Raw genomic sequence first — 17,777 nt, 5'->3', positions numbered from 1 at the left:
CAAATATACAATCATGAATTTATCAAGATAATTCCGAAAAATATCATGCATGAAGGACTGAAACACAGATGGGGCATTAGAGAGTCCAAATGGCATCACAAGATATTCAAAATGGCCCTCGGGCGTATTAAACGCAGTTTTCCATTAGTCACTGTTATGGTTCTCAATGGCAAGAGAACATAGCCCAGCATACATAGGAACTAGCTCTTGGAAGGATGGAAACTTAAACTGACCATGAACTAAACCTGCCGCACAACTAACAGTAGCCGGGTAGCGTAGCCTGCGTTTTATCCCTAGACGCCCAGCGCCGGCCGGAGGACTAACTAATCCTGGCAGAGGAAAATATAGTCCTGGCTCACCTCTAGAGAAATTTCCCCGAAAGGCAGACAGAGGCCCCCACATATATTGGCGGTGATTTAAGATGAAAATGACAAACGTAGTATGAAAATAGGTTTAGCAAAATCGAGGTCCGCTTACTAGATAGCAGGAAGACAGAAAGGGTACTTTCATGGTCAGCTGAAAACCCTATCAATACACCATCCTGAAATTACTTTAAGACTCTAGTATTAACTCATAACATCAGAGTGGCAATTTCAGATCACAAGAGCTTTCCAGACACAGAAACGAAACTGCAGCTGTGAACTGGAACAAAATGCAAAAAACAAACAAGGACAAAAGTCCGACTTAGCTGGAAGTTGTCTGGTAGCAGGAACATGCACAGAAAGGCTTCTGATTACAATGTTGACCGGCATGGAAGTGACAGAGGAGCAAGGTTAAATAGCGACTCCCACATCCTGATGGGAACAGGTGAACAGAGGGGATGATGCACACAAGTTCAATTCCACCAGTGGCCACCGGGGGAGCCCAAAATCCAATTTCACAACACGTCACCCTGCTTAATACGAACATGATTATATGCCCCTCGAAGGTCAATCTTAGTAAACCAACTAGCCCACTTAATCCTTGCAAACAAATCAGAAAGCAAAGGCAAAGGGTATTGGAATTTGACCGTGATCTTATTCAAGAGGCGATAATCAATACAGGGTCTCAAGGAGCCATCCTTCTTGGCAACAAAAAAAAAACCTGCTCCCAATGGAGAAGAAGATGGCCGAATATGTCCCTTCTCCAAAGACTCCTTAACATAACTCTGCATGGCGGCATGTTCAGGCACAGACAGGTTGAAAAGTCGGCCCTTAGGGAACTTACAGCCTGGAATCAAGTCAATAGCACAATCACAGTCCCTATGCGGTGGAAGGGAACTGGACTTGGGCTCATCGAAAACATCCTGGAAATCTGACAGAAACTCAGGAATTTCAGAAGAGGGGGAGGAGGAAATTGACATCAGAGGAACGTCATCATGAACCCACTGACAACCCCAACTAGTCACAGACATAGATTTCCAATCCAACACCGGATTATGCACCTGTAACCATGGAAACCCCAGCACAATAGCATCATGCAAATTATGCAACACCAGGAAACGACAATCTTCCTGATGGGTTGGCGCCATGCACATGGTTAACTGTGTCCAAAACTGAGGTTTATTTTTAGCCAATGGTGTAGCATCAATGCCCCTCAAAGGGATAGGACTCTGCAAAGGCTGCAAGGGAAAACCACAACGTCTGGCAAATTCTAAGTCCATTAAATTTAAAGCAGCGCCTGAATCCACAAATGCCATGACAGAAAATGACGATAATGAGCAGATCAGGGTCACAGATAACAGAAATTTAGGTTGTACAGTACTGATGGTAACAGAATTAGCGATTCTCTTGGCACGCTTAGGGCAATCAGAAATAACATGAGCAGAATCGCCGCAGTAAAAGCACAACCTATTCTGACGTCTGAATCCTTGGGGTTCAGCTCGAGACACAATCCTATCACACTGCATTGGCTCAGGACTCCGCTCGGAAGACAACGCCATAGTGTGCACAACTCTGCGCTCACGCAAGCGCTGATCAATTTGAATGGCCAGAGACATAGAATCACTCAGACCTGCAGGCATGGGGAACCCCACCATAACATCTTTATCTGATTCAGAAAGACCCTTTCTGAAAATTGCCGCCAAAGCATCCTCATTCCATTTAGTAAGCACAGACCATTTTCTAAATTTCTGGCAATATGATTCTGCCGCTTCTTGACCCTGACACAGGGCCAACAAGGTTTTCTCAGCATGATCCACAGAATTAGGTTCATCATACAATAACCCAAGCGCCTGAAAAAAGGTGTCTACATTAAGCAAGGCCGGATTCCCAGATTCCAGGGAAAATGCCCAATCCTGAGGGTCACCATGCAACAGAGATATGACAATTTTTACCTGCTGGATGGGATCACCAGAGGAACGGGGCTTCAGAGCAAAAAACAGTTTACAATTATTTTTAAAGCTCAGAAATTTGGACCTGTCCCCAAAAAACAGATCAGGGGTAGGAATTCTAGGCTCCAAAACATGAGTCTGCACGATATAATCAGAAATACCCTGCACTCTAGCAGCAAGTTGATCCACACGAGAAGCAAGTCCCTGAACATCCATATCAGCGCTTAACTCTTGAGCCACCCAGAGGTAAAGAGGGAAAAAAAAAAACACAGAGTACAGAAAAAAAAATGGCTCAGCACTTTCATTCCCTTCTTTTGAGAGGCGGTTAACTCATTGTTGGCCAGTTGTACTGTTATGATCTGGTGGCCTAGGAGCAGCATGGACGAGCTCTGGAGTAGGTGGCCTCTATACTGACCGCAGACCCTGAACTTAACACCGCAACTAGAAGTAGCCGTGGGATGTTCCTGTCACTCCCTAGACACCTCATCACAGCCGGAGGACTAATTACCCCTAAAGAAAGAAACAGGAAAACTATCTTGCCTCAGAGAAAATTCCCAAAGGAAAGACAGCCCCCCACAAATATTGACTGTGAGAGGAGAGGGAAATTACAACGCAGACTGAAAACAGAATTTAGCAAAGGAGGCCACGCTACCTAGAAAGAAAAGACAGGACAGAGTACTGTGCGGTCAGTATTAAAATACTACAAAAATCCACCACAGAGAATACAAAAATCTCCACACCTAACTAAAGGCATGGAGGGTAACTCTGCAACTCCAGAGCTTCCAGCTTGGCTGAATAAATCCTTACACAGACAAAGCTGGACAAGAAAAAACATAGCAATTCACTGAACTATAAAGTCCTCCGCATGTGGACTGCAAAAACAAAGCCAGGACTTATCTTTGATGATTTGGACAATCCAGCAGGAGAAACCAAGCAGAGATGTGAATCCTCCAGAAAACAATGGACAACTGGCACTCACCAAAGGGTGAAGCCAGACTAAATAGCCCCGGCCAAAGTGGACGCACCTGATGACTGCTGTGAAGGACAAACAGCAGCACTACCACTTATAACCACAGGAGGGAGCCCAAGAGCAGAACCCACAACAGAATTCACAACAGTCTGCCACCTCGTCCAGGACAGACAATGGCTGACTGTCATCAAGGGTTCCCTCCTCCTCGGCTGCAGACGCCTGCTCCTTAATGTGCGTCAAACTTTGCATCTGCAGACACATTAGTGGGATGCTCATGCTTATGATGGCGTCGTCTGCACTTACCAGCCGTGTGCATTCCTCAAAACACTGAAGGACTTGACAGAGGTCTTGTAGCTTCGACCACTGCACACCAGACAACTCCATGTCTGCCATCCAAGTGCCTGCCCGTGTATGTGTATCCTCCCACAAATAAATTACAGCACCCCTCTGTTCGCACATCCTCTGAACCATGTGCAGTGTGGAGTTTCACCTTGTTGCAACGTCGATTATTAGGCGGTGCTGGGGAAGATTCAGCGATCGCTGATGGTTCAGCATACAGCTGGAGTGTACGGGCGACCGGCGGATGTGCAAGCAAAGTCTTTGCACTTTCAAGAGCAGGGCTGGTAACTCCGGATAATTTTTGAGGAAGCACTGCACCACCAGGTTCAAGGTGTGAGCCAGGCAAGGTATGTGTTTCAGTTCTGAAAGGGCTATGGCAGCCATAAAATTCCTTCCGTTATCACTGACTACCTTGCCTGCCTCAAGATGTACACTGCCCAGCCATGACTGAGTTTGTTGCTGCAAGTACTCGGCCAGTACTTCCGCGGTGTGTCTGTTGTCGCCCAAACACTTAATTTGTAACACAGCCTGCTGACGCTTACCACTAGCTGTTCCATAATGGGACACCCCGTGTGCAACACTGGCAGCTGCAGATGGAGTGGTCATGCGACTGCGCTCTGTGGACGATCTTTCGCTTCTGGAGGAGGAGGAGGGGTGGCGAACACCTATAGCCAACTGTTTCCTAGACCGTGGGCTAGGCAGGACTGTCCCACTATGGCTGTCCCCTGTGGACCCTGCATCCACCACATTAACCCAGTGCGCCGTGATGGACACGTAATGTCCCTGGCCATGCCTACTGGTCCATGCATCTGTTGTGAGGTGCACCTTTCCACTGACTGATTGCCTCAGTGCATGGACAATGCGGTCTTTGACATGCTGGTGGAGGGCTGGGATGGCTTTTCTCGCAAAGAAGTGCCAACTGGGTAGGTCATAGCATGGTACTGCAAAGGTCATCAGGTCTTTGAAAGCTTCGCTTTCAACCAACCGGTAGGGCATCATCTCTAACGAGATTAGTATAGCAATGTGGGCGTTCAAACCCTGTGTACACGAATGAGAGGATGAGTACTTCTTTTCCTAATGAGAGTCTCTTGTAGGGTGAGCTGGACTGGAGAGCTGCATATGGTGGAACTAGCAGTGTTGGTGGTGGACATTGCAGATTGAGAGAGGGTTGGTGATGGTATTCTTGATGTTGGCCTACATACAGTGTTTCCTACCAATAACCTTGTGATTCCCCGACTGCTTTGGCCTTGCGACGATACCTCCACATTTGCTGCTGCTGGTGTCCTAACCGGTGGGCTTACAGTGAGGGAAGCAATGTAGTGTTGCTGACTACCTTCATTCTGAGCAGGTGCAACAATGGTACGGGACGTTTGGTAGTTAGTCCAGGCTTGCAAGTGCATGCTGGTTAAATGTCTAAGCATGCACGTTGTATTTAAATTTTGAAGATTCTTCCCTCTGCTAAAGGTCTTTGAGCATTTCTTACATATAACTTTTGACTGATCATTCGGATCTTGGTTAAAAAATTGCCACACTACACTCTTCCTACTATCGAATACCTTTTCAGGCATTGCACTCTGTGCTACTTTCACCGGAGGGCCACGCTGTCTTAAAACTGTTTTTGACACACGTTTTTGGCCTGACATCGGCCTGCCAGATGACAGCTGTTGCGACGTAGATGGCTGCTGCGGATCATCCTCCTCCGCTTCTGAGCTACTGGCAGCGGCACCCTCTTCCCCCAATGGCTGCCAATCTGGGTCAACAACTGGGTCATCTATCACCTCCTCTTCAATGTCATGTGCACCTTCCTTTGTGTCACCGTGTAAGGTGCTATAGCGTTCCAGAAGGGGCACCATAGTCTCATCAGGGTCAGATTCTGGCTCAGTACACTGTGAGGGCAATGTAGTGATCTGAGTCAATGGAACAGCATAATAATCTAGCTGTGGCTGTGCATCAGTGCACTCCATGTCCGATTCATCTTGTAATGGGCAGTTAACAATTTCCCTTTCTAACCCAAGCACAGTATGTGTAAAGAGCTCCATGGAATAACCTGTAGTGTCGCCTGACACATCCTTGACTTTTGGTTTGGGTGAAGGACACAAGGAAACATCTTGTTCCTGATCGGGAGCATCCACTGATGACTTGCTGCTTTTATATTTGGAACTTTCTGAAGAGGAGGCGAAAGAGCTAGAGGCTGAGTCAGCAAGGAAAGCCAAAACTTTTTCCTTCTGCTCTGGCTTTAAAAGCTGTTTTCCTATTCCCAGATAAGGGAGCCTTCGAGGCCTTGTGTAGCCAGATGATGATGCTGTCTCAACACCTCCAGTGCTTTTGCCACTCCCACCAGATGCACCACCATCACCACCATCAGTACCAGCTGTCAACCACCGCCCACGGGCTCTTCCACCAGACTTCCTCATTTTTTGGAAAATCTAACCAAAATAACAACCGTTATATGGTACTGTAAATCAAGGTAGAAGGTGTATATAAACTTGTTGAGAATTTAAATATCCCTTTTTTTTGGGAGACTGAACCAAAACTCAGGCCCTGTGCATAAAACAACACAATGTAAGTGGCAGAAAGTGGCTGGCTGATATACGACAAACTAACAGGACTGAAGTATATCCACTTTGTGAGAATTTGAATCTCACTTTTTTTGGGGGGGAGACTGAACCAAAACTCAGGCCCAGTGTATAACACAACACAATGTACGTGGCAGAAAGTGGCTGGCAGATATACAACAAACTAACAGGACTGAAGTATATCCACTTTGTGAGAATTTGAATCTCACTTATTTTTTTTGGAGACTGAACCAAAACTCAGGCCCAGTGTATAACACAACACAATGTACGTGGCAGAAAGTGGCTGGCTGATATACGACAAACTAACAGGACTGAAATATATCCACTTTGTGAGAATTTGAATCTCACTCTTTTTTTGGGAGACTGAACCAAAACTCAGGCCCAGTGTATAAAACAACACAATGTACGTGGCAGAAAGTGGCTGGCTGATATACGACAAACTAACAGGACTGAAGTATATCCACTTTGTGAGAATTTGAATCTCACTTTTTTTGGGGGGGAAACTGAACCAAAACTCAGGCCCAGTGTATAAAACAACACAATGTACATGGCAGAAAGTGGCTGGCTGATATATGACAAACTAACAGGACTGAAGTATATCCACTTTGTGAGAATTTGAATCTCACTTTTTTTTTTTTGGAGACTGAACCAAAACTCAGGCCCAGTGTATAAAACAACACAATGTAAGTGGCAGAAAGTGGCTGGAAGATATATGAAAAAATACAAGGACTGTAGTACAATTTCAATCTCCCTACAATGATCTCAAGACAAGTATGGCAGCAATAAAAAGGACTGCTGCACACAAAAGTGTGGACAAATAAAGAAGATAACTGTGCAGAAAGGAGCAACTGGATTTTTGCTTTTAAAAAAGCAGTTGGTTTGCAGAGCAGCGGTGCAAACAGCAATGCAGCTATCAGGGAGCCTTATAAGGCAGCCTAATAAGCTACAGAGCTGATGCAAAAAAATATAGCCTCCACTGTCCCTGCAAAAAAAAGGTGGTGTTGGACAGTGGAAATTGCTACAGCACAAGCAGTTTGGGGGTTAATCTTCCCTCCCTAACTATATCCCTTCTTCTGATGAAGCTGCAGCAACCTCTCCCTATGGTAAGATCGGCAGAAGTAAGATGGCGGTCGGCGTGCACGCCCCTTTATAGCCCCTGTGACGCCGCAGAAAGCAAGCCAATCACTGTCATGCCCTTCTCTAAGATGGTGAGGACCGAGACCTATGTCATCACGCTGCCCACACTCTGAGTCCTCCTTCATTGGCTGAAAAATGGCGCTGAAAGCGTCACACGAAACGCGACTTTGGCGTGCAGATCGCCGACCTCATGGCCGATCCCACACTAGGATCGGGTCGGGTTTCATGAAACCCGACTTTGCCGAAAGTCGGCGATTTTTTAATTTGTCCGATCCGTTTCGCTCAACCCTATTGGTGAAGAATCAATGTAAATTGTTACAGCAGCACTGGACATTAATTTTAAATTCTACACCTCGATGTAACGTCTGAGAGAATTTTACATTCTTCTTGCAAGTTTTGCATATTACAAGTGATGTAATTGTTGAAAACACAGTGAAAAAATTCAGAATGCAGTAACCAAATTATCTTGAAATAGGCAACTCAATATTGTTTGAAGTTCTTAGTTTTTTTGCGTCCGTTGCCTCAAATTATCAGTTCTTAAGAACGATATGGATGCGCTTTATAATCTCTCGACCCTTATATATCCATTTCAACAAATTTTTTAAACTTTTAAAATTCACGAGTTTCTTTGATAGAGTCCAGTCGCATCGCCGTTCAATACAGATCGCCTACAGCAACCAGAGTGCAACTTTCAGCATTGAAGCTGCCAACATAAAGAGAAAACGAAGCTCTGATGATTGCTATGGACAACTAGAACGGTCTGTGAGGCACTTTTCATAACTGAGATTTGAGATCCTTCAGGGCACATATTTTTGCTTTATATATACAACCCCTGGCAAAAATTATGGAATCACCGGCCTTGGAGGATGTTCATTCAGTTGTTTAATTTTAACAATTTTACTTTTTGTAACCACGCATAGGGAAAAAAATATGGAATCACTCAATTCTGAGGAAAAAATTATGGAATCATGAAAAACAAACAAAAAAAAAAACACTCCAACACATCACTAGTATTTTGTTGCACCACCTCTGGCTTTTATAACAGCTTGCAGTCTCTGAGGCATGGACTTAATGAGTGTCAAACAGTACTCTTCATCAATCTGGCTCCAACTTTCTCTGATTGCTGTTGCCAGATCAGCTTTGCAGGTTGGATCCTTGTCATGGACCATTTTCTTCAACTTCCACCAAAGATTTTCAATTGGATTGAGATCCGGACTATTTGCAGGCCAAAACATTGACCTTATGTGTCTTATTTCAAGGAATGTTTTCACAATTTTTGCTCTATGGCAGGATGCATTATCATCTTGAAAAAGCACCAAACAAAAGTTCCAGCATCATCACCTTGCCCAATGCAGATTCATGATTCATCACTGAATATGACTTTCATCCAGTCATCCACAGTCCACGATTGCTTTTCCTTAGCCCATTGTAACCTTGTTTTTTTCTGTTTAGGTGTTAATGATGGCTTTCTTTTAGCTTTCCTGTATGTAAATCCCATTTCCTTTAGGCGGTTTCTTACAGTTCGGTCACAGACATTGACTCTAGTTTCCACCCATTCGTTCCTCATTTGTTTTGTTTTGCATTTCCTGTTTTGCAGACATATTGCTTGAAGTTTCCGGTCTTGACGCTTTGATGTCTTCCTTGGTCTACCAGTATGTTTGCCTTTAACAACCTTCCATGTTGTTTGCATTTGGTCCAGATTTTAGACACAGCTGACTGTGAACAACCAACATCTTTTGCAACATTGCATGATGATTTACCCTCTTTTAAGAGTTTGATAACCCTCTCCTTTGTTTCAAATGACATCTCTCGTGTTGGAGCCATGATTCATGTCAGTCCACTTGGTGCAACAGCTCTCCAAGGTGTGATCACTCCTTATTAGACCCAGATCTAATTTGATGCAGGTGTTATTTTTGGGTATGAAAATTTACAGGGTGATTCCATAATTTTTTCCTCAGAATTGAGTGATTCCATTATTTTTCCCCTATGCTTGGTTAAAAAAGTAACCATTACTGACTACCACATTTTTTTGTTCTTGTTTTTTTTTAGTGTTTCTTAAAGCCAGAAAGTTGCCATTTGAAATGACTTTAGTTCTGTGCCATGTCTGTGATCTGCTTTTTTTCTACAAAATTAAACAACTGAATGAACATCCTCCAAGGCTGGTGATTCTATAATTTTTGCCAGGGGTTGTATACATAGCTTCAACTATTAGATCTCTGATCAGTGTGAGGTGATTACTAAGAGTCATAATACTAAGGACTGGTTTTTAATATGCCACCCAAAAAATGACCATTTATTGGGCAAGTTAATCCAAAAGCTAAGAAAGCACAAGGCCGACGGAATGCTCCTTTGTGCCATGCGCCATCCAAACACTGAGCGCACGCCGGAGATCACTCTCTGTAAGGTGCTATAACTTTTTTAATATAACGAATCAAACTAAATCGTTTTGCTGATACTGTATATTCTCCACACTAAATACATGAAATTATATGAAAATAATTTTGCTAGACTATAAACCCCCCTTAAGCAAACATTTCTAGAGTGCGGTAAGAATTACTTATTTGCTTAGAATAAAAGTTTCACTTCTAACAAGAAATTTCATTCTCATGCTATATTATAGTTTCTACTTTCACAATTTAAACCGATATGAAATGCTCTGTTAAAAGCATAAGATACACAGTGTGGTTGGTGGCAAGTTTAGGCATCATGCGAGGCTTGTTTGTGGTAATCTTGAAGACACACCATTCACCAAATTAAAGGGGCTGTCCGGTCCAAATTGATAAGTGTGCGGTGACTCTGTGTGACTGCAGACTTAAGAATCCCCCCCAGCATGTGCACTATGTGCTGCGGGGATTCACCTGTTTCCGACCTGGGACCTGAGGCTATGTATGAGTTACACATAGACCCGGCCTGTGGGCATGGCCTCGCTCCATACACTTGTATGCAACAAGACCATGCCCTCTAGTTGACCACGCCCACTGGATGGCCACGTTGCTAGATGGGGTGTATGGGGTGTTATGTGTATAACTAACACAGAGTGACTGCAGACATTAATTTGGACCTGACAACCCCTTTAATAACACACAGATTTGCAACTATAGTAATAAAGACTATTTGCAAAATGTCAGATACAGTTCATGGACAAGATTGGATCTCTGTATAGAAAAACTGACCCTATTTCTAATACTATCTCCTTTGGGATAAAAATTATTGTTATAGTGTGTATTATCTCACAATGTCCTTACTGGGGATAGTACTGTATGTTACTGCTCAAGTTCATTACTGTCACTCGATATTACCCTGATTTACCGCTGAATGCCATTACTGTGACTCTGATACCTTGATATACCACTGAATGTCATTACTGTGACTCTATGATACTTTGATATACCGCTGAATGTCATTACTGTGACTCGATGATACTTTGATATACCGCTGAATGTCATTACTGTGACTCGATGATACTTTGATATACCGCTGAATGTCATTACTGTGACTCGATGATACTTTGATATACCGCTGAATGTCATTACTGTGACTCGATGATACTTTGATGTACCGCTGAATGTCATTACTGTGACTCGATGATACTTTGATATACCGCTGAATGTCATTACTGTGACTCGATGATACTTTGATGTACCGCTGAATGTCATTACTGTGACTCGATGATATTTTGATATACCGCTGAATGTCATTACTGTGACTCGATGATACTTTGATATACCGCTGAATGCCTTTACTGTGACTCGTTGTAAAACAATGGGGAGACAAAGAGCGCAATAGGGTCTTATCCACGTTACACAGAGGAGAATATACACCAAATTTGCTCACCTGGTTAGGATGAGATTAGAACATGTAGATAGCGGCTGCTGCAGATCCACAGGTCTTCACTGACCAGAGAAAATAATGTCTTCAAAGGGAAATTTGTAGTTAAAATTCTGCGCTGCCGCTAAGATGAATTTCAGGAGAGTATAGTTGATTCACAGTGGTTTTATTCAACGCGTTTCAGGGGTCTCATGCCCCCTTCATCAGGAAATACCATTTCCTGATGAAGGGGGCATGAGACCCCTGAAACGCGTTTAATAAAACCACTGTGAATCAACTATACTCTCCTGAAATTCATCTTAGCGGCAGCGCAGAATTGTAACTACAAATTTCCCTTTGAAGACATTATTTACTGTGACTCGATGATACTTTGATATACCGCTGAATGTCATTACTGTGACGTGATGATATTTTGATATACTGCTGAATGTCCTTACTGTGACTCAATGATACCTTGATATATCGCTGAATGTCATTACTGTGACTCGATAATACCTTGACATACCACTGAATGTCCTTACTGTGACTTGATGAAAAGCATCAAGGTTGCTCAAAAAATAATGAAGAGGTTTCAGTGCCTGGAGGCCTCATTCAGACAATCCTAGAGCATGTATCCATTATAGTCTATGGGGTGTTCATAAGCACATGTTACCTAGTGGAAAATCACAGAGATATGTATATTTTTTTACCAGCAAAAACTGCTAATAGAAAATCACTGAGAACACATGGATGGCATCAGTGTACAGTTCATGTGCTGTCATGATTAACATTGTAATGTATTGAAGAACTTTTGTTGTTTATTTATTTTTTCATCCATATGTGAAAATCACTGATAAAAACACTGATGGCAAAAACTGATACACTGATCAAATGATGAAATTCAGATCCAGTACACTGATGATACACTTGTATCAGACATGTGAATGGCCCCAAAGACTATCATAGGTATGAGTGCCACTTGTGAAAACCATGGATAGCACTCGTTTGCAAAAATCGGACGTCCGAATGAGGTCAATTCTTTATCAATATAATGCTTCTATATGCATTTAATGATATTTAACACTGGACATGTGACATACATACATTTCGCAGTATACAAATGGGCAAAATATAGCGTTAATTTTTTTTTTTAAATGGTAATGTTTTCACTTTTACAGAATCACTTTACAATAATGGAAGCTTTAGAAACACAAAGTGTTGAAGAAGAGACTGATTTTGAAGGCTCTGCTACGAACACAGGTAATGGGCAAAAATATGATAATCTAAAGGCATGATGGGAAGGTTGGTGTCACATATAGCCCTTGTATCAGGCTCAGTTTCGTATGTCCAGGGAGTCTAATGTTGTAAACATTATAACTCCCAACCCTCAAATAAAAAGATTTGTGTATCTTTTTTTAAATTTTAGATGACAAGGAGCCTGTGGAGATACTGAGTAGTGGATTGGATCACCTAGTATACCTTTAGAGGACCCACACGCAAGAGGTGCACTTGTGGTATCCACTAGCAAGGTCTGGAGAATGTCACTGGGAAGCTGAAGTTAAGCTAAGAGAATCATTTACCCTTAGTGTTGTTGGCTAGGGTGGTCAAATTGCAGATGGGACAGCTTAAGGGGACAGTTGCTGAAGTGGCATATTGTTATACATGCGATTATTCAGTTCTGGGGTTACCTGCAAAGTGGGGTACATGAGATGGTCTTGATGAATAGAATGACTCCTCTTTTTAACAGATATTAAAGGGACATTCTTAAGTTCTTAAATTGCTTTAATTTCTTAGACAGCATTAACCCATTCACTACCTTGGGTTTTTCTGTTTTTGAGGGGGTTTTTTTTGCTTCCCTGCTTTCCAGAGCCATAACTTTGCTAATTTTCCATCAATATGGCCATGTGAGGGCTTGTTTTTTGCAGGAAAAGTTGTACTTTTGAATGTCATCGTTTATTTGTCGTCCTTGTGTGTAATGCTGTTAATTCGCCTGCAGTCAACACACATTCTCATGATACCATCTTTCTTCTTAACGAGGACTAACGGAGCTGCCCACTGGCTACAACTATCTCTGATTACCCCAGCCTCCTTCATCTCCCGCAACATATCCTTGGCACGTTGATAGTGTGCTGGGGGTACAGGCCGGTACCTTTCCTTAATGGGTGGATGATCTCCAGTGGGGATATGGTGTTGGACCCCTTTTACCTGCCCAAAGTCTAGAGGATGTTTGTTGAAGACCCGCTCATACTCTCGAGCCACCAGGTAAGCTCTATGCTTTTGGTGCAAAGGAGTGGAGTCAGTGCCAATCCTCCAGTTGCCCCTCAGAGCCATTGTCCTCCACCTGGTCGGATGGAAGCAAGGGGTTCTGCTGTCTCTATTGCATTTTTACTTACTTACTGGGAGCCAGTGTCCAGTAAAGCGTTCATCAGGATGCCATCGGTCACAATGGGCAGGACCGGCCGTCTTCCCACGTATTGCCTAGCCAGCTTTGTGGGCCTGATCGTCTTACTCCTGGGGGTTGGCCCTCTGCCCCAGGGGCTTGTAAGATTTCTCTTACTGAGTGTATTGGGGGACACTCACTTGGCGCGGGATTAATGTAGCCAGGCACAATTTTCTAACAAAAACAGTCCATGCGGTTTATTAAATATGCCATAAACCGGGTTATGCAAAGTTCATTACTTATAACACATAAAACACAACAGGCACCAACAGTCTCTTTGGTACCTGACGGGAGCTCCTGCTCCTCATGCCGACTCCGTTAACCTCTTCTGGGTAAGCTGCCTAACGGGGATCACCAACTTGCCTGGTCAATACACAGTAGTCAGTCCAGACCTCACCGAAGGACTCCAGCTTCCCCACACTCTGTTAACATTCTTCTGGGTAAGCTGCCTAACGGGGATCCCCAACTTGCCTGGTCGGCACCCAGTAGTCAGTCCAGACCTCACCGAAGGACTCCAGCTTCCCCACACAGTAACTGTCCCTGGCTCCGCAGATCCCGGTCCTCACCTCGTGCTATTCAGGGATCCGGTCCTCGTCGCAGGACCTCCCAACACCCAGGTAGCCAGGACCCTGCCTGGTGGCCTAGTCCGGGTATTCTTCAGGACGTCCTTCCCCAGCCAGGAACGTCCAATACCCAGGCCACCCGAAGCCAAGTCTCACGGTCTCAGGTGCTTGCAGGACCCTAGTCATTCCTAGGACAATCCAGCACCGACCTTCTCAGGTGCTTGTAGGACCCTAGTCATTCCTAGGACAATCCAGCACCGACCATCTCAGGTGTTTGCAGGACCCTATTCATTCCTAGGACAATCCAGCACCATCCATACATCAGGTTCCTCGGTTCCAGGTGCTCACAGGACCCTAGTCATTCCTAGGACGATCCAGCACCTTCACCGGTCAGGTCCATACACAGGAACCACACAGGACCTACCGGACACACCTCTCAGCTCCACACACAGGGAGCTCACAACGAACACTGACCCACACCCTGGTCACGTTACATACTGGTAACCACTCCCCTGGGTGGGAGTGTGTGTGTTTGTGGCTAGTCTGACCCTCCCATCTCTCATGACTAGCCCTGCCAATCTCCCATGAGAACTACACACATAACACAAACTCCTGAGGGACTACAGGTCCCAGCAGACCAACTTACACTCAGATTGACAGTGCAGAGTAACCTCCTCTGCAACACACATATTGGCCATTCACAATCCTGCCAAACTTTCTCTCTATACCATCACGTATCCAAGCGTATACTGGGGAGATCATGCAGCACCCCCTACCTGTTACAGGGGTTACTGCATCACATATATCACATATCCCCCCCCTCTGTTCACACCTGTAGGGTTGAACACCTGTTAAACACCCGAAACCTCCGAGACAGGTCACACACACTACCTCGCCCTACCAGGAGAGAAGACCGTCTCAGTCGGTTTTGAACAACACTCATAATCATACCCATGTTGGGTTTACCCCGCTCCCAGCGGTCAACACGTAGGCCTTGAGCTTTGGCCCTTTCTGTGTCACCAAATCTTTAGTCACCACATTTTTTCTACCAGGTCTCCCACCTAAGTCACTCACCACTGTTTCGTCTCTAGTGCCCGTTGCACACTACACGCTTCTACTGCCTTTTGAAGGCTTCATGCACACCCTCACCGGTACATGCATCTTGCGCCTCTTCGGGTACATCTATCACACACTTGACGAGTGGATTCTCACTTTCTTCAGGAATGGATGGCCCCTGTTTTGCCATCGACCTTTCCGACAAGACATCTGCCACAACCGGGTGACTATCTCGTTCGGCTCTTAACGCCCACTCTTCTTCAGCTTTCGTATAAAAGAAAATGGATCCGCGCTACAGTGGTGTGGAAGTGACCAAGGATGCAGATTAGTGTATATAGGGATGCCCAAGCGGTGTTGCGCCGTATAGATGCGCAGTGTGTCAGCGGGAGGTTCCCCACCCCCGCCAATGATCCACCATAAACCAACCTAGATGGATATAAAATTAAATCGAATCTGAAACAGGGTTATACTCCATCCAAAGAAATACGATGCGGACTCACCGTGCTGTACTGAGGACTCGGCGTGCAGAAAGAAATGTGGTCCGGGCTGGGTGGCAGGGTTGGTCCGGCGGGTGTGCAAGTAGGCAGGTGGGCGAGCAGGGAAAAGCAGCTGCCAGGCGGCGTGTGTTGTGAGGGCTGCGTAGAGCCAGGGACGGCTCCGGCCGGTAGCGTCCCTGGATACGAGCGGGAGAGAACAGGGGGCGGAGCTCGCTGGCACAAGGCTCAGCGTGTGACGTCACTGAGCTGGAGAAAGGTACGGGGAGACAGAGGGACCAAAAAACCGACGCGTTTCGAAGGGACAACGACCTTCTTCATCAGGGCATCTATACGGCGCAACACCGCTTGGGCATCCCTATATACACTAATCTGCATCCTTGGTCACTTCCACACCACTGTAGCGCGGATCCATTTTCTTTTATACGTTGGCATTTCCCTTTTTGACAGTACCAGCTCCTCTGTCTTGGCTCCTGCAGCACAGTGACTCCAGTCAGGTAGCGCTGGTGTATTTTCTTTTATCACTTCTTCAGCTTTACCCTCTTCCAGACCCCTGGTCAAGATGGGCATTAGCAGATGTGAGTCTTCGACCAGCATCTTCTTCTCTTGTAGAAGACCACTTAATGCTTCTCTGAGCCCTTTCACATCTTCCCTTAAGGCTTTGTTCACACCTTGCCAGGTTAACAGGTGACCTCTGAGCTCCGAGACTTCCTTCTCCAACTCATTCACCCTGTGATCAACATTTTGTCTCAGGACCCTTTCTCGTTCGACATGTTCTTTCACTGTCTCTTTAATCAGCTCTATTTCAGATGGGTCAGTTTGCTCACCCACACTCTGCCTCTTCAGAGATCTTCCTATCTCCTCACTAAGAGGTTCAACCCTCTCTAGGGCTTCAGTGGTGACAACCTTAGCCTCGTCCTGATTCACAGGGACTTCAGAGTACTTCACACACTCCAGGTCTTCCGTATCTCCTATCAAATCTTCACAAGGTGCAACTGGTTCAGCCCCTTTGCCTCTTTTACGTCTTCGGCGACGGGAGGAAGTTTTGCTACTTATACCAGAGTCAGTCTTACTGCCCTCTTTACCGCCTTCGTCACCGTCTGATTGGGAGTCACCACCACCCGATCTGTTATCCAGGAACCAGCCGTCCCTTTCTGTTTGGGTGTCAGCTCCACTTATTTTATCCACCAGACCACTACCAGTCGCATTGTGGCACACTTCAGGTGGCATGTCCGTAAGTTGGGCACGTTTATCATTTTCTTTGGTCACGCCCACCTTAGGACTGTCAACTCTAGGGGGCGCATTCTCACTAATACTACCACCCTTCCACATAACATCCACAAACACTTCACCCTTTTTCCACGAGTCCCACAGTGTCACCAAATCTTGTCCTATAACCATAGGACACGGCAAGCTCGGGACTACAACCACCTCATGGTATGTGGAAACATCAGCTGCAGTAACGGAGAGAGTGGCTGCCTGAAGACATTTAGTGTCCCCACGTGATACAGAACTTCCTGGCAGGGTTCTCAGTAAAGACGCTTCTCTCCCCGGGTCCAACAACCCCTGCACACGCTCTCCATTCAGCCAAAAAGGACACAGACGTGGCTCCTCACTGATTGCCAGCCAAATAGGACATAGTCGTGACTCCTCACTGATTGCCACCCCTTTTTTGGCTCCGCCCCCTTTTTGGACAAGTGCTCTGTTTTTTGACACCACCCCTGTTCGGGATATAGCCCCCCTTCGGGATTCCACCCCTTCTTGGGCCACTACCCCTGTTCGGGTTACCGACCCTTTTTGGGACTCCGCCCCTTTTTGGACAACTATCTCCGTTTGGGACACCGCTCACAATTTGGGACAGTCCCCTCCCTGGGATACACCCCGTGGACTTCCCCACGATACTCAGACCCCAGTTCATACAGTACACTAATGTGACTCTGGCCCTTTAAGAGTCTGCAAGCAGAAAAAAAAATGTCCCCTTTTTTTTTTTTTCCCGACTCTTCACCAGCACCTGCTGGCACTGCCACAGCTCACGCTGCAGTCACACATAACCGGCAGCAAACCACAAGTCACCGCTGCTGCCA

The 17,777-nt window shown here is 45.3% G+C and overlaps 1 protein-coding gene across 1 annotated transcript in view; it reads left to right on the top strand.

Moving 5' to 3' along the window:
* Positions 1-17,777, top strand: part of PDC (phosducin) — a 221,598-nt gene that overhangs the window by 126,636 nt on the left and 77,185 nt on the right. Inside the window, exon 2 of the mRNA XM_077277618.1 lies at positions 12,319-12,400. Coding sequence (XP_077133733.1) covers positions 12,334-12,400 — 67 coding nt within the window. The 5' untranslated portion in view covers positions 12,319-12,333. The remainder of the gene's footprint in view (positions 1-12,318; positions 12,401-17,777) is intronic.

The sequence above is a fragment of the Ranitomeya variabilis genome, chromosome 8 (assembly GCF_051348905.1).
Source record: "Ranitomeya variabilis isolate aRanVar5 chromosome 8, aRanVar5.hap1, whole genome shotgun sequence".
Lineage (NCBI taxonomy): Eukaryota > Metazoa > Chordata > Amphibia > Anura > Dendrobatidae > Ranitomeya > Ranitomeya variabilis.
The sequence above is the reverse complement of the archived record's forward strand: the minus strand, read 5'-3'. Positions and strand labels throughout refer to the sequence as shown.